Source organism: Gymnoscopelus microlampas (assembly GCF_963454915.1).
Source record: "Gymnoscopelus microlampas genome assembly, chromosome: 8".
In the NCBI taxonomy this organism is placed as follows: domain Eukaryota; kingdom Metazoa; phylum Chordata; class Actinopteri; order Myctophiformes; family Myctophidae; genus Gymnoscopelus; species Gymnoscopelus microlampas.
In genome coordinates, this window is record NC_139945.1 from 44676052 (window position 1) to 44697874 (window position 21823).

The 21823-nt window shown below is 40.2% G+C and overlaps 2 protein-coding genes across 2 annotated transcripts; both read left to right on the forward strand.

Annotated features, from left to right (window-relative positions):
• Positions 1-760: 760 nt before the first annotated feature.
• Positions 761-2673, forward strand: tex26 (testis expressed 26; the record flags this gene model as incomplete). Its single annotated transcript, XM_084064690.1, has 6 exons — positions 761-864; positions 1026-1188; positions 1467-1611; positions 1853-1999; positions 2112-2276; positions 2663-2673. 6 exons carry the CDS (start codon positions 761-763, stop codon positions 2671-2673), a joined length of 735 nt encoding a protein of 244 aa, XP_083920816.1.
• Positions 2674-3312: 639 nt separating this feature from the next.
• Positions 3313-20600, forward strand: wdr95 (WD40 repeat domain 95; the record flags this gene model as incomplete). The annotated part of the gene is made up of 28 exons (XM_084064691.1): positions 3313-3380; positions 4083-4335; positions 5552-5563; positions 5921-5986; positions 6406-6612; positions 7394-7479; positions 7599-7691; positions 7767-7812; positions 7920-7966; positions 8925-9042; positions 9181-9250; positions 9841-10081; positions 10174-10279; positions 10378-10529; positions 10804-10906; positions 11230-11336; positions 11426-11505; positions 11602-11656; positions 11741-11786; positions 11983-12042; positions 17239-17401; positions 18278-18321; positions 18670-18808; positions 18916-18952; positions 19460-19548; positions 19758-19918; positions 20051-20151; positions 20411-20600. The coding sequence occupies 28 exons, from the start codon at positions 3313-3315 to the stop codon at positions 20598-20600; spliced, it is 2940 nt and encodes a 979-aa protein (XP_083920817.1).
• Positions 20601-21823: the final 1223 nt, after the last annotated feature.

Sequence of the window (21823 nt, forward strand, 5' to 3'; positions counted from 1 at the left end):
GTGTAGACAATGTATTGCTTTATGCTCATGCTAGTGTAGACTGATTGTTAGGCAATCTCGTTGGGATCTTTCTTGTGAACAAAACACAAATTGGAAAGGTTTCAGTAAAGTCTGTAGCAAGTCATTGAACCATGGCAGCCAGAGGTAATGTTAAAACTCCATGTCATATAGCACTCAATTTTATCTAACTAGCCTATGTCCTGGCTTCGCGCAAAGTTTGCACATTATAGACATTATTTTTTCTTTCTTTCTTTTTACCACAGAGGTGATTGAACTAAATGCCTGTTTTTAAAGTTCTGTTATTATTGGCGATTAGCAATTTGGCATAAGATTATTCAAAAAGCAAGCTTGGACTGGTTTAGCCTATATGGATTAGCTGTTTTCTGTGGTACTTCTCTTTGCTTATTTGTTTTGCTTTGCTGTGTTTGATATTTATAAATGATTTATTAATTTTAATGGTCTGTTGGTTTGGCCAAATTAGATGTCAGCCAATAGGTGAGGACTTGTTCTATTTTTCAAAAAAATCTTCTATCACTATTCAAAAATAGTCTACGTTTTTTCAGATTTTTCAAAAAGTTAAAAAACAAAATGAGTGAGACTAGCCATTCAACAAGCTTACACCGCATCCCACCGTGGCACGTTTTGAGCCTGCCTGCCTGCCTGCATGGCATACGTGTGACCCCCCCCCCCCCCCACACACACACACACACACACCCACACACACAACGAAAAAGGTTGGGAGCCACTGGCCTAGAGAGTAATGATTGTTTCTTCTGTAGATAAGAAACCGTGGTGGGACCCATATGAAACATCTCAGAAGAGGGATTTCATCTACCGGCCAAACTCAACAACAGAGGTTCTACGGTATGTAAATATTATTAGACTTGCAGTAAAATATAGGGTGTTTCCATCATCTAATCTAAAATCTACGTGTGTGTGTGTGTGTGTGTGTGTGTGTGTGTGTGTGTGTGTGTGTGTGTGTGTGTGTGTGTGTGTGTGCGTGTGCGTGTGCGTGTTCTTCTTAGGCATGCAACATCACAGTCATATAGAAACTCATATTCAGTATCTGGACCTGTGGGTTCAACTGCATACGATGAGGACTTTTGCTGGAAGCTGACTTCTAAACCTGAATGCATTCGAACAGGATCAGCTTCAGGACAAAGGAGAAACAACCCACATCCAAGTGAGGTTGGTATTTAAAGGTATCCTTAACTGATGATTTAACATAGAGGTTCTCAAAGTGGGGTCCAGGGACACTCGGGGCTCTTTGAGGGACTTCCAAATGGACCGTTACAGGTTACTCTGAGATTGTATGACTGGAATGGTTCCATTCATGCACTCTCTGAGTTATGGGGGTCTTTCAAATTAAGAAGTTTGGGAACCCGTGATTTAACATTCACAGTATACCAACTCACTTTGTACACTCTTAGAGTTATGGGGGTCTTATTCAGCCTATTTTTCCCAAGTCTTTCATGGTGTGGAAACTGCCTAAGAGCTCCATAAGAAGCAGTGCAGATAGCAGGGCTCGACCATCTGAGGAGGAGATCCAAAAGGCTCTGACAGCACAGTACTGCTCCACCTACAGAACCGACTTCCTGGGAATACCTCAAGGTAGAGAAATCTGTTGAATGTGCCTGACGCAAAGGTAATGTGTCAGAAGAGCTTCACCTCTTGAACCCTGGCATCCCAATTTTTGGATGTTTTTTCATTATAGATTAAAAATAATAATAATAATAATAATCGGATAACAATAATTCTGAAATCTTGAAAAAAAAGTGGCAATGTCCTTAAGTAATGACATTCACACATTTAGAACTGAATTCACAACTTTGTTTTGGGACATGTTTTACAGGGTTTTATCACATACACAATACCGAAGGGCTGCTTGCACCTTCACACAGCCGGCCTCAAGGGCCTCAAATGTTCACAGACACAGAGATGAGACACAGTTACCGCCAACGGGAGCAAATACCTGAAATGCAAGGCAACAAGACCCGATGTGGGTGTAATTGCAACCCATGTGGTACTGTAAACTTTAAAATAGCCTAAAAGCATTGTATGTGAACCATAAAACTCATTCATGAACCCTACATTTCTTTCCTCTATTGCAGTAACCACTGGTCTTCAAAGTAACATTTGCAATCAGCGTGTCAAAAGGTTGGACATGACTACCTATGACATGTTCTTTGGAAAGAAAACCTCAGATGTCACATCTGTGCTTGAGTCTCTGCAGCCCCAGAGGCTGCAGCAATTGTGCAGAACTTTACCTGAAAAGGGTCAGTATCTAATACTTTGAACTGGTGAACAGACCGCTTTATGATGTTTACTAACTGGTGATTCCTGTTGGACCTTTTTAATAGCGTGCTCATTGATGTGTGTTTTGACATTGCAGGCAAAGAGCTTGTACAAGCACATTTGAGCAGAGCTGCTGATGTAAACCATGGGGAGAAAGGAAGGACTCTTCCTCCTATACCCCATACACCATAGTGGATATCAAGTCCTCAGTGAGCAGTCAATGTAGCGTCAGAGACCATTTTTGTGTTTGTGTTCAGGTATTAGTCTGTGTGTCATTAGATGAGCCATGTGAAGCGCTAGTCCACAACTAATGGTAGACTGTCTGTCTGACTGTGTATGTCACACTGTTTTCATTTTTGTCCACCAGGGGGTGCTTAATATATAATGCAAAATGTGAAACCATTTAATTTCTGCTCCCATATTTAACACTATCCACCTCTTTTTATTTCTGAAGAGAGAAGTTACAGGAGTGATATGAGTAGGGCCTATCCCTCAAACCACCGGTGCTTATTAAAGGGAATAATATTCAGGAGAAAGGAAACATTGTGACCAAAAGGGCATAACAAATCCAGATACTCAGGGTAGGTTTGATAAGTAAAAGACCTTTAATTCAATTGGCTTGAAACATTAAAATACACCAACATGTGTCAGCGTGTGCCTTCTTCAGGGTGTAGTGAAACAATAGAGACAGTGTGTGTGTGTGTGTGTGTGTGTGTGTGTGTGTGTGTGTGTGTGTGTGAGTGAGTGAGTGTATCATTTTTTCTTTATTTATTCTTTCTTTTTTTCTTTCTTTTTTTCATTTTGAAATACAAAATGTCACATTATCTCTCTTTGTTTTATAGATTGAGCTGTTGTACAGTGTCTCTTAGTTACCAGAGAGCCTCCCTTCTTGCCCAGGTGTAACGTTAGTATCAGTGTCAGGTAGCCTAATATCACTCCTGACAGGTCAAGGTCTGAGGAGTTGCTCTTAGCTTCATCTCATCTGTGTAGGTAGAGGTACACAGAAAATTAACAGAGATGTCATTGGGGGGAAAAGTTCGCCCTTCCTCAGCCTCAGGAAAAATAGAAACTCCTCCTGTTCCCAGGTACGCTGCTTTACTTTACTGACGACTGTAGATTTGAAATTGCTTTCCAGATTTGAAGTTGAATCTCCTTTTTTTCTCCTTCTCATTTTTTAAGTGTATTTACAGACTGGTAACTTTAATCTTCTATAAAGGTGATGTCAAGCCGATTTAATTTGAGATGTTTGCGTTTGTTTTTGTGTATCTGCCATAAGTCTATCTACAAGAGAACATCCTTATCGCTCAGAGAATGTTTACTGTTGCCAAGGCAACGAAGAGTTGCCTTCAGTGGCAACACTGAGTAGTTAGTTACTATGAAACATTGGAAGTATAGTTATATGTAACTCAATATAATCATGTTGATTGAATAGATTTCCTTGCAGTTTTCTGCCAAACAAACAATGAAAGGAGCGCACACTGCTATTGTGGAAGTGCTGACAGTTGTCTGTACAATATTCTAGTAGAATGAGTAGATAGTGGTATACAAGGATACATGGCAGTAACATATATGATGTTACATTGGGTTAATGGTGTCAAATTAACTGTATATCCTCACAGACAAATTAGCTATCAGGGACTCTTGGCAGTTAAGCAAAGTATTGTATACCTATTGTCTATACCTAGACAATAATCTAAATGCAACAATAATAATATAATATTACATTTGAGCCCAGTGTAGACAGCATGATTTGTCTAATGAGTATATGAACATTTCTAATTCCATAGCATCCTGTCTGAGCTGCGGAGCAAGGGTGAGAGGAGAGGAAGTGCTTCTGGGCCTGAGTGTTGGGGGGAGATAGTCAGCAATGAGTTTCTGGCAGCAAGCAACTCTGAAGCTGGAAAACATCCACCTGAATGGTTGGAGCGCGAATTGTTGAACCTGGACAGACAACGACATTCTGTTACTCTTGGTGATAAAGCTAATAGTACAAGACGACACCACAGCGCTAATCCATCTCCCAACCTCCGCAACCTTAAGGTACTGTACAGTTAGAAAGAGATATGCCCCTGTAAGAAAGCACAAATGTCACTTTAACCCAACTAACACATCTCCTTAGTCTAGCTTTCAGCCATGTATCTCTTTGTATTATTGTGTATAACTATGTAGCACTATATGTATGTTTATTGTATTTTGTTTATATGTATTGCCATGTGTAACTTTTGTTTAACTGCTTGTTTTCACCTCAAGGTGTCACTAGAGTGTCACCTGTTGTCTGGCCTTTTTAGACGTACCATTTTATTGACTCAGATTTACACTGCAATTGACACTCAACTCAAGCAGAGCCATAGTGAAATCATGCAAAAATATTAAATTAACTCATTACCTGGTGCACTAGAGTAGATACTGCATCCAGACAGCCCAGGCCATGTTTCATTTTAAATTAAAACAAATACAATTACTGGGCCATCTCCTTAAAAGGATTAAAAATTACAGCGTTTAAATTGAGAGGAATGACACAGAAGAGTAGTGCACATAATTTATGCTGAACTTTAGGCATTCGGTTACAACAGTCAATTTTAATCACTACCTCTCGGTTAATTCTGAGCATAAAAATGGACCTAAAGATGGACAGTTCCATAATAGTCAAGTCTTACAAGTCGAGTCAAATGAACACTGATGGTTTAAAGAAAGGGATTTGGAAGCTTGGGGTGATATTACCACGTTCAGGTTATTCACGATAACACACTACACTGATTAAGCAATTATCTCAACAATGCAGGAGATATCAAGGGAAAACCATGACTCCAGTTGCATCCTTGAGGGATTAGGCTGTTTATCCCTGTTATTTATTAGTGATAGATCAAATAGTCTCCATGGCTGAAAATGCTGTTGCTAGGAAACTATGTCAAGTTGAAGAAAGGACATTAACAGATAGAGAATGGCATGTCATCTACCCTTGCATGCACTTCTCATGGACACTTTCATGGGAGCCCTTTCATCCCCACAGGCCACAGCCTATCAAATCTGCCAATAATACTCAAAGGAGGCATAGCCATGGTGTGCATAGTTGATGTAGAGGGCATTGTTGGAGTCCATTCTTAATCCCCTCTCTCTAACCTTATTTTTAGCATTCAGAATTTATTAACTGGCTGGTAAGTGGACTTGCAATGGACAGCAACAATTGACGGAGCAATTTAGCCTATCAAGCTTGTTATTCTCACACAATGTGTATTCATCCTTTCTCCCCATTAAGATCGACCAGAGGGTATCACTTGACAACCTACAGAAAATGAAATTGGCATTTGAGGTACATAATATACCGTTTAAAATATATGACACAATATGCTGTATGTATTTCATGGGCTGTGCAGCTGATTTATTGTGTTTCCCTTCATGGAGGAATTTGAAATGGGTGGCTTGAGAACCCTTGATGAGACACATTTTGGACTAATAGTGAAGAGGTGTTTGGGGTTGCAAAACATGGTAAGAAATGTATATTTCTGAATCCCTGCCTTGCTCTCTTTTTGTGTCTCTTTCACTCACTCAGACTTGTGTATCTTTACAAAAGTTCAGTTTGAATAATAATGATCTTACTTAAAGTGTTCATTTTTGAATTTTACAGAGCAATGCACATATTCAAGAGTTATTCATGAAGATTGATTATTCAAGCCAGGGAAGGATTGCATGGGTGAGGTTACATTCATTATTATCTTCTATGGCTTAATAGATTACTTTCATTTGGCAGTTGCCAAATGACTTGTAATTGCAGATTCTACAAGTGCTTTGAGAACCCGCAAGTGAAAATGAAGAATCATAATAAAATTAAAGTGGATTGCTTGGACTTATTACGTTTTAAGGCTGTTCCCAGGCCTGGTACAGATCAAGGTCAAGTTAAACAAGCTGCACTGATTCAAATTACGTGTCATCTTTTTCTTTGTTTATTCTTCACTCCCAACTTTACTTGTAGCTTTGGATTTTATGTCCCTTTCATGGCCATTTTGACTTATATCATAGTGTGGAGACATTTTATATCCTCAAAACAATGGCTACATTATAATGCAGGGGTTTGGAGCTTGAATTTTAATTGCTTCTTCATTTATGATGTAGGATGAGTTCTGCACATACATGCAGCTGGAGTACACAGAAAAGGAAGAGTCTATAATACGCAGTAAGCAGGTGGCATTATCTCTGCCCGCCACCATTAAGACCATGTGTCATGGAGACCCAATTGTAAAAATACACTCCACTCCTGATGGTACCATCATAACGGTACGAGAAGGTGGGACAGTCTGCTACTGGAACCCTGAACTTCAAGTAAAGAGGACCAAAAGCGTGTTTGTATGTTTCATCTTGTGTATATCTTCATGCTTTGGCACACATGCACTCCTAATGCTTTGTTCTGTATTCATGATGCTCATGCGCTTTTGTCTTCATGCATGCATGAACAAAAAAAATCACAATCACATTTCTTCACATTGTGAAAAATGGCAACTAGATAAATGTGCATTATTGCTGTCGTTCAGTCAAAACAACATCATTATTTCAACTTGACCTGTGTAATCCTTAATCCTTATATGGTATCCTACTCATAACTGTCATATTATTTGCGTAAGAACATCTAATACAGCTAATACAGAGTTTTATTGCACTAGTTACATACATATGTGTACAATTGAATTTAGTATTAATGTTTAGTATTAATTTAGATATGCATGTGGTAAGTTGAAGGAGAAAATAATGTTCAAACAAAGTAGATCTGACAACATAGGGTTGGTGGCACCAGTTATAGATGCTATCCTTAATAGATTTAAGTATACCATTTATTTTTCATCTACCTTCTCGGATTTTCAAAACAGATGTTTAACATGGACTGGTTCCTACTTTGTTATTTATTCATAAGCCATTTAAATGAACTGTCGATTTGCCTTGTTTTATATATTTTTTGTAAATTGTGTTTGCTGTTGTGCAATACACTTGTCATTTATCAATGTTCTTCTGTGGGTTTGCCTTTTGTCCTGCAAAATGTCCTATTGGCTATTGCACTTGGAGGATATGTTCCTTGTCTGGACTGTAACCTTTTATTATTTTATCACAGCATGAAAGACCTCTAAACCGGAAGCCAAAGTGGGCAACTGATTTTATTCCTATGATGCAGTACAACAAGCTAATCATTGGAACCGGGTAATACGTAAAGAAATTCAGAGCTAATTTGATCATGCAGACCACATCATTGAATCAATACATTCACCATAATTATTATAGACAGCAGTTGGTTTATAGCTCTGATCCTCTCTTTGCAGGGAGAGAGAAATTCAACTTTATGAGCTTTCTTCTCTGGAGGCTTACTGCCAGATTAGTGCCCTGGACACGGTACCTCTGACGTTAGACTACTGGTAAGTATTGCACTGTAGGCTATTGTAGGTTAACATTATCCTCCATACAAATCTGATGCTATACTCTCTCTGCAGTTACACTGGCCCCGATGAATGTTGCATTCTCTATGGTGATGCCCAGGTACAATGATCCTCTTGTTGACCACATTCATTTAGCAGACAGAACATAATTGATTGCATCCATCTCATTTTATTATGTGAGGGTTCATTTTTCTGTTTGTGATCCAGGGCTGCATAAATGTCATATTAATTTCCTGCGTTGGAGAAACACTGAGGTAATTTAGCCATGTTCAAAAACGTGGGTTACTTGATGTATGAACTGTCATTAGTATGCAATCTGGGTCATCATGACTTATAAGACTGATTTCACAGCAACAGTCCCAAATTAGGACTGTTATTATTAGTTGACTCTTATTTGTGCAGTAGGAGGCATCAAACGTATATTAAAAGGTAACAACAAGCATTTGCTATATCCACTTCCCATTCATTACAAACATGTCAAAAAAGTCAAATAGTGATTATTGCATTTTCCCAAAAAGTATTCAATCTCTTAATTGTTTCCCAAATGGTTTGCATTTTAGCATGCAGTATCTTGAAATAATGATTATGAAATCATGTTCATCATAATGAAGAAGACTGGCACTAATTATGAGAGGAATTACAATAAAGCACAAATATTAAATAAAAGGCAGCTGCCTGCAGCAATGGCTGTCAGTTTCAAGCACAACAGCCTTACTTGGGCAGCCTTTATATGTTCTTCCAATCCTTTTCATATGAGGACCTGTTTGGAAGCTCTACTCTCCCCACTGTCTTGTGTGGATTCTGGGTTTAGATTCTGACTTGCTTTGTATTGACAACAGAAGCTTATGGTCAATATGAATCCTAGTTTCCTTTGACTTTCATGATGGACACCATCAGAATAATTGAGAAACAGCTGGTTCATTTTATGCAGAGCAGCGTAACCAAAGACATCTCTGCCAATTTTGCCTCATTCAGTGTCACTGCAGCATGACCACAGATAAGCTTTTTGGGAGAGATATTGATCAATGCATCATGTGCTTGTCTCACTGCCCATGTGAAAAAAAATAAACAGTTAGTCCTCATTCTAACTGTTTCATTCCCCATGAGCAAATTATTATTTATCATGTTTTTGCGTCCACATACAATGTACAATACAAACTCCAGCATTCCTCTTGCATGCATGATAATATATTTCAACACATTTATTTGTAGAATATGGAAGAAATTACCAAAGATTGAAAATGTGCCCAACATAGCAATAGACAACGCAGTGCTTTCTCCAAATGTGAGTTTTACCCGATGGAAGGTCCATGAAGACTGGGTGACAAAGGTGAGGTTTTACCTTTACAACCATCTGTTTCCTCAATTTTTGCAGGCAGTTACCTTAAAATGAGCCTGAATAATGTAAGCAAATAATGGTAATTCTAAAAAGGCAATGCAATATTTCTGCTCTACTTTTTTATTTTAGGTGAAGTATTTCCAAAACATTCGTGCCATTGTTTCCACCTCTAACCATGAAGCAACTGCTCTCGTCATAGGTAATTATTGTCCTGCTCATTCTTTAAGCCTTGGTTCGTGTTTTATTATTTGAGATATATGTTTATATATGTAAATATAGATCCAAATGATCTCTATAAGAACACAAAATGAAAAAAAGAAGAAGAAATTCACATACATATATATATATGCCCATTTTCTGCAAGGTGCAGTAATGCTTTTTGTGTTGATCTGATATGCATTAGCTGCAGCTTAGAAGGAGAGGAGACTCAAGCCTTATTTATACTTGGTTGCACATGTGGCTCTTGCTGAAAATAGCAGATCTACAAGCTCTCAATGTATCGCGCTGTGGTGCGTTTTTGAGTTTATAGCTTGGCTATTTTTGGTGCGAGACAACAGTATAAGGCGCCACAGTGACTCATCCATCATCATCTCCAATCTAAAGTCTACCAGTGTGTGTGTGTGTGTGTGTGTGTGTGTGTGTGTGTGTGTGTGTGTGTGTGTGTGTGTGTGTGTGTGTGTGTGTGTGTGTGTGTGTGTGTGTTTGTTTATGTGCATTCAGTGCCTATGATTAATTAACACTAACAAACGGAAGTGCTGGCTTCAAAATGAAAAACATTTTCTTTGCCAGGTAGTGTCCTACCTTCAACTAACATTGAGAGGCAAATGAAAGAGATCAAAGAAGTCTACCATGATGGCAAGTCCAAGAAGGTCCAATCGAACTGGACTCCGCAACCGCGGGCATCATGTGACCAGACAGTCTTCGCCATCTACAAAGGTGTGAAGACGTTTGACCTTTGCAAGAAACACAACTTGTTGGTGACTGGAGGCATGGACAGACTCATACGCTTGTGGAACCCTTATGTTCCTGGGTGAGATACTCTGAGATATTCTTCTTATACAGTAGTTTAAGTATTGGGCTTTCTGATTTCCCATTGTTTTTGGGTTTGTTGGCCTTCCACAGAAAACCGACTGGATTCTTGGAGGGCCACTCTGCCCCCATATTCTACCTCTGTATTTCCTCAGAGGACAATCAGATCTTCTCTATCTCCATGGACAACACTGTTAAAGTGGGTCAGGTGTCATTCTATCATTCATCACTCATTAATTTCATCCCGTCCCAGTCAATATTTGGTATGAAAGGCCATTTTATCGAATCTCCTTTCAGATCTGGCATATTCAAGATCAGTGTTGCTTGTTTACAGCACACCCGAAGGCCAGCCTGATTCGCGGTGACATATCTGCATGCTTCTATGCTCGCTCAATGAAAGCGCTTTACATTGCAGCAGACTCAATGGCTTTGCTCTCTCTTAAGATAAGGTTGGGTTTTTTCTGTCTTAGAATTAGTTAAATTAATTTAAATTCAGCACATAATTACATTTCATATACTGTAGATCATTTTTTGATAAGTAAGGCTATGTAATCTGACATAAACAGCAAGCCTTTGAAATGTTTCTCGAAAAGCAATTGAATGCCCTGTAATTAATCAAAACATATAATACAATACGCTATAAAAACAATTCAAGATTCATAGAAATTACAACATGTTAAAGTGGATCCTGTTATCAACTTTATCTTATCTCTTCAATTTAAGGCCACGGGCCCACGGCCGTCTGATTGTTTCACACAATGAGCCCGTCATGTGTTGTGGCTTTAGCAAAGCCTTTCGTCAAGTCGTCAGTTGCTCTGAAGGATCTGTGAGTAAAACAAATTTATCACGCCATTGACTGTTATGACCAACTTGAGATCTTTTTAAAACATTTCTACCCTCTAGCGTCCCTATTCTGGGGCGAACATTCTGTGAGAATGTGAAATTGTAGATAAGCTATTTTCAGAGAAAAGGGTGGGGACCAAGTATAGACCCCCTTGGGTCCCCGGTCAATGATATGGGCTTTAAGTTGTTAAAGGAAGAATGTAGTCTATGTTAAAACAATACCTAAAATGGATAACTCAGCTACTTTATGTCTGCAACAGTAATATCATTGTGCACTACTGTATTCTAAACAGTGTTTGGCCTTAGGTGGTAAAGGTCTGGGATTTCAATACCGGGCATCAGGTTTTCGAGTTTGGTGGTGCACACGGCTGGTCTGCCATTACGTGCATGACGTTTGACTCCAAAGGAACGAGGTATTGTAGGCGTACATGTGATATGAAGGATATCAAGTCTATATGAATTATATTTAGCTGCTACATTATGACGGTGTCTCCACTTACAGACTTTTCACTGGAGGAAGAGATGGCTGTCTGAAGGTCTGGAACTTTAACAATGGACAGTGCCTAAAGATACTAAAGAAAGGTAGGTATTTTCATCTCTTTGTCATAATACAGCGAGTGATGGAAATACTGTATATTCCCCATTTCTATGCATTATAACTTGCACTATTTCTTGTAGATGGTAAATGTCATGAGGTGTGTGACTGCGTCTATCTGACAGTGCACAGGAATGCGTAAGTAATGATGTGGTATCTGTCAGTTGCTGACTCATTAGAAACTGTCGCTCATATTAATTGTGTTCACGTTGTCTTTTGAAGCTATGTGATATCTGTTGGCTGGGATCAGACGATTGACATTTACACTGTGAGTACAAAATAAAAGACAAAGATCTGTGGACCATGCAGATAATATTTTACTGCACATACTGTAAGAGTATTTCTGGTTCCATTTCATATATGATTTGACTGCCTCCCACTCTCCTTCCATTTTCATTAGCAGTTGGAACATCTTTCTCCAGATCACAGCATGCATAATGTACCCTTTACTTTAACTTTGTTAGGACACACCAGAGGTACCCCATCATGTCCAGAGGCCACAGCCTGCATGGCAGGATGATCAGGTAGTCACTGAGTACCAAACCTTAATGTTTACGGAAGGAATTTCATGACTAACAATGGGAAGTGATTGTGATTTTATTTTTCCCTCCCAACTCATCTTTTGAAGTGTGATGTATTCAATCATTATCTCTGCACTTTCTCACATTCTGTAGTGTACGGCTGCCTGTGGTGAGAATCATTATAGCAATGGAAATAGTTTTTGTTGTGAACTGACTGTGTGGTAAAGAACAAACACATCCTGTAGGCCTACAGGTAATTTGCAATATGAAGAGGTGAGAATAGCTATCTTCCAATTATTCTCTCTGAATAGGTACTGCTAGGCACCTCTGATGTGTACAGTAGTATCTCCATCATGGTACCTCCATCCCTGTCACCGTTTTAAAATAGGTCACTGGGACTATCTTTGATAAATACTGTTTCAATAAGAAAATGTATTATTTAGTTTTCTCTTTTAAGCTATTCAGCTTCAGCAATTCCCACCATATAGAGTCAGACCATACAACTTAAATCTCTCTCATGTTCTTTGATCTACTCCAGGAAGGGCCACACCACCGCTTGCATTGGTCCATCTCATTATGTTGACAGATAAGCCCACCTCTAAGTAGCCCTTCAAGAGAGCAGAAAATTACATTAGAGTGGACTAGAAGGAAACATAGTCACTTCTGATTAGTAACAGTACCACTTCTTTAATTTGTTTCTCACTAATGGGCTTCAGAAAGATTCTCGGCCTATGTGTATACCGAGAATCTTAGGAATGTTATTGACAGCCTGTTATTGCATTTCACAAAGGTTTTAGCTTCGCTCCCACTCATCTGTACAGCACTTTGTTTTAGCTGCAGAATACAGCGTAAACTCGAGGTTACGTAGGTAACCCCAGTTTGTTTAAATTCAGAGTTAGATACTCACTATGGGATATCAGCGCCCCCTGGCGATGCACAGAGCTACATACAATAAACTCCCGGGCCATCTCATTGGCTGTGAAGGGTATGTCACGCGGACGGAAGTCCTAGGGGTATAAAACCCTCACGTGAGTGCGTGCATGTCACTGAAAAAGAGGATGCTGCGCAACTGAGCCTGGAAAGCCACCACCGACGGCGACTGTTCCAGACCCCAAGACACAAAAGAAAATCCATTTTATGTCGTATGCAGCTCTCGTGGCACTGGCCCTGGACCCCTGTATGTTAGCTACCATGTCAGGGGACAGGCCACACGAGCCCAAAGTCGCCCTCTCACGGACCAGACCCACAGGTCTAGGTCCTGATGGCGGGGGTGGAAGATCTGACGCTGTGGCGCGTCGCACCACAGCGTGAACCTTGGCTTGTTCGTTTCCATGGGGATCAATGGCGCCGCTACTTGGACCAACGGAGCCAAACGCGTGGCTCCCGCTAGAGACAGTAGAGGTAGCGATGGCCTGTTCGGGAGACTCGGGGAAGTCACGTGACCGAACACGGAAGCCTTCCGCGATGTCAACATCCGCCCAGCCTTGGTCGCCGGCATCTTGTCTCGCCCGGTCTGTCGGTCACGCTGGAAGTGACGACAGAAAGGCCCTACCCGAAGGAGGCGTTCTGCCGCCCTCCAGAGGCGAACGTGGCACAGTACACGAAAGGTTGTTGACACGACGAGACCTCCGATCCGCCATTTTGGGAGCCTCCAGTCCCACAGTGGGGTTTTGACGCCCCCTGGTGGACGGGAGGCAAAACTGGCTTGATTCTGGTACACTTTATTGGCTTTGGGCCCTGTATAGACAAATATCCCAGTAGTATTTGCCATGCCGGGAACCGTGCATGACAGATACTATGGGCTTATAAAGAGGGGTTATCGGCGCTGGTGGACCGCCTTGGGAACCCCATGTGTTGATACCTCTTGACAGGGGTTGAGACAGGTAGAGAAGGTATCCCAACAATGTCTACCATGCTATGAACCAGGCATGATAGGCACTTTTGGGCTTATAAGGGCTGGATAATGTGCTTATGTATTTTGAAACACGTGAAATGAAACAAAAGGAGGCACAGAATACAGTGTAACAGCATGAAACGTTTTCACATACCTTATGAAAAACCACCATGTGTCTCAATAGAGCCTCCTGACAGGGCTGCTAATGTGCTTATGTACTTTGAAAAATGTGAAATGAAACAAAAGTAGGCACAGAAACAGTAAACAGCATGAAACGTTTTAACATAGTCTTATGAAAAACCATCATGTGTCCCAATGGCGCCCGATGAACTTGTCCGCGGTTGTTCTGAGAGTCCGCGTGACATACCCTTCACAGCCAATGAGATGGCCCGGGAGTTTATTGTATGTAGCTCTGTGCAGCGCCAGGGGGCGCTGATATCCCATAGTGAGTATCTAACGGAGAATTGAAGACAAACTGTTCACTGATAGATTTCTGTAACCTTTGCAAAAATGTCATCATCTTCGCCTGCTCTGTTTCCTGTTGAGAATAAGTTCTGTCAGTGGAAGAACGTGTCTGAACAAACATCACAGCTGAGTTAAAAGTGAAATATCAGAGTAAATGTGCTAATTTGATTCATTCTACTGCGTAGTAGTAATTGTGATTCATTCACAATCATCAACAAAATGTAATGTAAATGTAATAGTGGCAGTAGAACAGTTTCTTTATTTATTGTTCACACACTCCCTGGATGCCAAACCTGAACTCCTGCCCTGAATTTTTGAGATCAGCCTGTCATAGCGCCATCATGAGGCCGATTTTTGCAAAACAACTTTTTTGATATTACTCCGCAAATCGGTACACAGTATCTCTATAGTCATGTGATCAACACGGATCTGTCCGATTTTCCATATTCCATCCTGATTGGCTAAGATTGGCTTCCAAAGTTTGCAGGATTGGTCCGTTTTGAACAAAATGCCTCAAATCATGAACGGAGCTTGAGATTTCAGTGACATTTTGCATGCACATTCCCACTTGGCCGAGGACGAAATGCCACTAGAAAATGTTCTAATCAGCCTCATGGTGGTGCTATAACAGGCCAATTGGGGTTTTTAACTACAACTGCACCGATCTGCGTGAAACCTTGCACGCACACTCCCTAGAGGCCAAGGAAAAACATCTGCCCTGCATTTTTCACATCTGCTTTTTATAGTCTATTTATTTATTTAGCTTGCTCATAGCTTCAATAACAAGTCGAGCCTCCAGTCCCACAGTGGGGTTTTGACGCCCCCTGGTGGACGGGAGGCAAAACTGGCTTGATTCTGGTACACTTTATTGGCTTTGGGCCCTGTATAGACAAATATCCCAGTAGTATTTGCCATGCCGGGAACCGTGCATGACAGATACTATGGGCTTATAAAGAGGGGTTATCGGCGCTGGTGGACCGCCTTGGGAACCCCATGTGTTGATACCTCTTGACAGGGGTTGAGACAGGTAGAGAAGGTATCCCAACAATGTCTACCATGCTATGAACCAGGCATGATAGGCACTTTTGGGCTTATAAGGGCTGGATAATGTGCTTATGTATTTTGAAACATGTGAAATGAAACAAAAGGAGGCACAGAATACAGTGTAACAGCATGAAACGTTTTCACATACCTTATGAAAAACCACCATGTGTCTCAATAGAGCCTCCTGACAGGGCTGCTAATGTGCTTATGTACTTTGAAAAATGTGAAATGAAACAAAAGTAGGCACAGAAACAGTAAACAGCATGAAACGTTTTAACATAGTCTTATGAAAAACCATCATGTGTCCCAATGGCGCCCGATGAACTTGTCCGCGGTTGTTCTGAGAGTCCGCGTGACATACCCTTCACAGCCAATGAGATGGCCCGGGAGTTTATTGTATGTAGCTCTGTGCAGCGCCAGGGGGCGCTGATATCCCATAGTGAGTATCTAACGGAGAATTGAAGACAAACTGTTCACTGATAGATTTCTGTAACCTTTGCAAAAATGTCATCATCTTCGCCTGCTCTGTTTCCTGTTGAGAATAAGTTCTGTCAGTGGAAGAACGTGTCTGAACAAACATCACAGCTGAGTTAAAAGTGAAATATCAGAGTAAATGTGCTAATTTGATTCATTCTACTGCGTAGTAGTAATTGTGATTCATTCACAATCATCAACAAAATGTAATGTAAATGTAATAGTGGCAGTAGAACAGTTTCTTTATTTATTGTTCACACACTCCCTGGATGCCAAACCTGAACTCCTGCCCTGAATTTTTGAGATCAGCCTGTCATAGCGCCATCATGAGGCCGATTTTTGCAAAACAACTTTTTTGATATTACTCCGCAAATCGGTACACAGTATCTCTATAGTCATGTGATCAACACGGATCTGTCCGATTTTCCATATTCCATCCTGATTGGCTAAGATTGGCTTCCAAAGTTTGCAGGATTGGTCCGTTTTGAACAAAATGCCTCAAATCATGAACGGAGCTTGAGATTTCAGTGACATTTTGCATGCACATTCCCACTTGGCCGAGGACGAAATGCCACTAGAAAATGTTCTAATCAGCCTCATGGTGGTGCTATAACAGGCCAATTGGGGTTTTTAACTACAACTGCACCGATCTGCGTGAAACCTTGCACGCACACTCCCTAGAGGCCAAGGAAAAACATCTGCCCTGCATTTTTCACATCTGCTTTTTATAGTCTATTTATTTATTTAGCTTGCTCATAGCTTCAATAACAAGTCGATCAAAATCTAAACTCAAACACCCTGAAGGTCTTTGCTTAAAGGGTAAGACCACTTTGGTAGAGGTTTGGGTTGTGTAGTTATACCTTGCCATGATGTAACTCCAATGATGTAACTTATTTCTTGCCCACCTTTGGAGTTACATCATGGCAAGGTAACTACACAACCCAAACCTCTACCAAAGTGGTCTTGCCCTTTAAACCTCTATCATCAGTTACAGTAGATATGGGGTAATGGGGTTAAGGTCACATGAATTGTATATAAAAAGATTATGCCAATTGAGAGACCAATTGATGTGTTTTGCTGTTACTTCCTTTTTCTTCTATGGGTACAAAATGTTAAAGTCAGATAAGGTTTTGTCTTTTTGATGTATTCATCAAATACCCCCCCCCCCCCCTGGGGGGATCATGAAAAGACTGACTACCAGAATATTATGATTATGATTGTGAGTCTTGGTGGGCCAGGTGCACTACCAAATCATTTTGTTAGATAACCTGTTAATAACCTTTAATTCTCCAGCTACTCAGAACAATCAATTGTGTTTCCAGAAAAAAGGCCATAAGGACGACATCCTGTGCATAGCTCAATGCCCTCCATCTCTTCTAGCCACCAGCAGCTATGATGGTGAGATCATCGTTTGGAATGTGGTATCTGGACATATACAGTGTCGATTTATGAGCCCCATTCCACCTGAATACCAACATGTTCAAGGTGATTGCACTTTTCAACACATATACACATATGCAGAAAATGGCTGGTGAAACTAATGGTTTAATTCACAGCATATCTCCACAACTGGTAATAATAAGCTGCTCTATCAAAATTCATACTTTGTCGCACGACTGCAAATGTGTTGTTTTCATTGAGTGACAAAGAATACTTTAGGGTTAAAGGAACAAAAGTTCCTATGATGTTTGCCTCTGATATTCAGGACTCAGTACAAGTGTTCCCAGCATCATCTTCCTGAAGAATCTCACATCACACACAGGTCTCCTGTCTTCTGGAATCAACGGTCAGGGCTAATAACCTATATGCATCAATTACAGCATGCAGTCCTTGTGATAGAGTGATAATTATGACTTTCCTTTTGTTAAAGGTTACATCAATTTCTGGAATGTGCTCAGTGGAGGAAGATTTGTGAGCTGTTTTGAAGCAGTAAGATATCTCACTGCATCTATAGCCATTTAAAGGGATTGATCACTTTTTTACATTCATTACAGCTGGTCAAATGATACTACTATATCATCAGAGCTTTCTCTCCTCTTCTAATTTATTTCAGGTGCTGGCTGGGTAACAATTAGCTTCCTTGCAGACACACACTGAGATAACATACAGTATATCTTCATATAGTTCAATGGGTAATGATGAATGCAGTTTACTCTAAGGTTAGGTCTTTGATTCCTGCTGGGGCTTCAAATGCTAATGAAGTAAAATGGCACGGTAAAAAAGAGCTTTAGATAACCGCACCAAGTGGCCTCCTGCTACTTGAGGTTAAATATTACTCCTGAGTCCTGTTACATAATGTTATACAGAAGCAGAAGACGTTTCTTCATGGCAACATAATAAATTGACTGCCCCTTCCTCCAGAGGGAGAGCTTAGCTGGTGTATTCACATCAAGATGAAGGGTCGGGTGAGACAAAGCCTATGACCCAGAAATCCCCAATTCATTCAGAGATGTTAGAAAGTAGGCTTGTATGTATTGTCGATACTTTCAACTAACGTAACCTCAGCTTTGTTTATTTGCAATCATGAAATAATAATTCCTTCCGTTTTTTATTTGAGATAATACTTTACACCTTTAGGACATAGCCTGCCAGGTTAATTAGCAGAGGGTGTGCTAGGTTGCATAGCTTCAGTAAGGTATTGTAACTGAAATGGATGGTTGAGGGTAATTTGTAAAACAATCAAGTGAAGTGCCCTCTTAATGTTAGGCTACACAAAAATGTAAGAAATTATTCTTGTTGTTTTTATTTTTCAGTCTAGGTTCCAACAACAGATAACAAAACTGGCAATAACAAAGTCCAACACATTACTATATGCAGCTGACCATGTTGGGTACATCTATATTTATGACATGGTGGCATTTGTTCTTGGTACAGAACTAAGGCCACAAAGAGGTAGGTTCCACATTCTCTTGATATGAACCAAAAGCAAGCTCTTCTTTGACATAGTTCACTGTTCCACAACAATGAAACACATCTTTCTTTTTTCAATAATTCCGCAGAAAACTATTGGCGTGCGCACACGAGCAGAATCACTGGGTATGTGTAGTAGTAAAGACACAGTTCTGCATTGTTTATTTACACAGTAAAATGTCATAGGCAAAACCAACTTCCATCATGCATTTAAACATTCATTGCAGTCAAATTGCCATTCACTTTTGCTGTATTCATTTTTGGTTGCACTGTGTTGCTACATTATAGAATAATGCATTCTAAGCATAAATTATATTTCACCATGCAGGGAGCAGTAGGCTCCAAACTCCTGATGGGTACATATACTGAGTAGAACCAAATCCGTCTGAGGCTGAGATGGTAGTAGCAGGGAACAGTGTCACTTGCAGCTGCAAGGGCAGTAGCCAAATAAAACACACTAGTACAGGATGCGTAGGATGATCTGATATAGAGGGTCAAATCAGTACAGGTGAGATGCTGACTGAGGAGCATCTGCCAGTGAGTCAGGGAGCCCTACACCGTGGGTGAGTTAGGGTGTCTTGACATAAATGGCTTTTCCCATTCCATCATATGTCTTTTTTTATTTTGGTGCAGGCTGCAGATTGTTGACAATGATGAAGTGGTGCTCACCTCATCCACTGACTGCACTGTACGCCTCTGGAGTGCCTCCGGAGAGTTCATAGGTGTGTAAACATTTTCTGGTCATTACTTCTGCTGTTAACATTATTAATAGACCATATTCACATGGTGGCCATTTTGCTCCAACTTCATACACAGGGGATGGCAAACCATTCTCCTTCAGGGTGAATATGGGCACTGGCCAATGCAAATAAGATTAATCTTAAGAACAGAATCTGGTTACCCACACATGCTGTCCTGTCTCCATCCACAGGCACATTTGGCCAAACTGAGGACTGGAGCGTCCATGTCTGTTCTTCCTGGAAGCATCCCGCTGTTCCATATGAGATTTTGATTGATCCTCTCAGTATGCCGGTTCATGACGTTCTGAATGGAGAAACAAGTTACTCTGAGGCTGAACAAGAGGAAGTAAAGGTGGGTGTTACGTGTTGATTTTTCAAGTTGTTTTTTGTTGTTTCTTCACAAATGATTGTCATTGTGCAGTTTCCTCTCCCTGCTTTACATGTTAAACTTGACTGGTTTGTTCCTCTCTTGTCATGAGTGCAGTCAGACTCACATAGCAAGCTCAGATTTCATCCATCATCCATCACCGATACTGACATTGAGGAAGAGATTAAAAATGTTTTTTACCCAGAAAATGGAAAACGGTGAGTAAATAATAGCTGATCAACAAGCTCACAATGTGTTGTAAGGCATTGTGAGCTTGTAGAGCTTCTATTTTTTATACATTTGGGGGGTGGGGATTTTGAAAATTGTTGAAACTTTTCACCTACAATGACATGCCCAAAATAGGGATGCCAGGTTGAACACTATTACAACTGTATGTCATGCACCAGACTCAGTCATGAGAGCCGGAGGAGATTAATGTCTGTCTAAAAAGAGAATATGGCCTCTTTTGCATTTCAGCCTGCGTCACGAAATATTCAAGCACAGCAACAAGACACCAAATCATGGAGGTCCAAAGGCTTATCACAGTCTGAAGTACTTTGATATCGTTGATGCACCAACTACCTGCACAAGACCTGATCTCTCCTTGGCTGGAATTGATCCCTTCATATCCAACGTTGTACAACTGGAATCTGATGAATACAATTAAGCACTGATAGTATTGTAAATCATGTATATATATGTATTGTATATTGTGCCTTATTGTATGTACCTCAGTTTGCAGCTGGTCCGAAGGCAACAGAGTTATTCTGGCCCCAGACAACATGATCTAAAATGCTTTCAGGAGTGCAGCCAAAACCATGATTGCCAAAACCATAATTGATTTTGGCTGCTTCCCGTTGCAATTTGAACGATGCAACTGTTCATGTTTGTCAGTTGTCAGAAAACATGGCACAAATAGAGAGATTTGTTGAAATATTGTTTAATATATTTCTAAATATTGCAATTTTATACAAAAATATAATAATAATTTCTTAAATAATATCACCATTTAAAACAAGATAGCCTTTCACGATACAGTAGCAAGTATGAGCTGGATTCTGAAAATGTAGAATTCAAAACTTGATATTATATTTCAGTTTTGTAAACCATGAGGGGATGATTATTACTTTGTGCAATTTATTTATTTATGCTAATATTTTGGTGCTGTGTGTTCTATGGCTTTTATTTTATTTATGGTACATTGTAAAATCCTGAGTGTTAATTTAACAAAAGTGTACAAATTGGCCCGTAAAGGTAACACTCTTGAGGTTTAATTAATACTCAGGATATTACTGATTGTGGACACGCACGCACTCGCACGAGCGCACACCCACACCCACACACACACACACACACACACACACACACACACACACACACACACACACACACACACACACACACACACACACACACACACACAGTGCCCTTAAACATAAACTTTATTTGTACACATTTGAAAATAGGCCACTATAGTGTAGCTTACACTGAGAATATACGATATATACAGGTAAAGCACTGTAAAAGGTGTCATCAACAATAGTTGGAAAATGCTATTTGAAGCAATTGGGTGTTGCTGTGCGTGCATGTCTTGTGTGTGTTTCAGGGGGATAAGTGGGTAAAGGTAAGGGGTGAATGGTTAATATAGAATAGAATACAATAGAATAGAGCACCAATCATTGCCACCACCACTGCCAAGCTGTTTGCCAATACAGGATGCATTCTAACCATCCTCTGTTCTATTAGGCAATATACCTGTGTAAATCTAGCTTATAATGAGGGGATGCTGTTAAATACATGAGTGGACAGAACAATTTGGATCAAAGTTAAAGGTAATTAATTGGGAAGATGCTATTAAAGCAGCACTTATTTCTTGATACATATCGACAT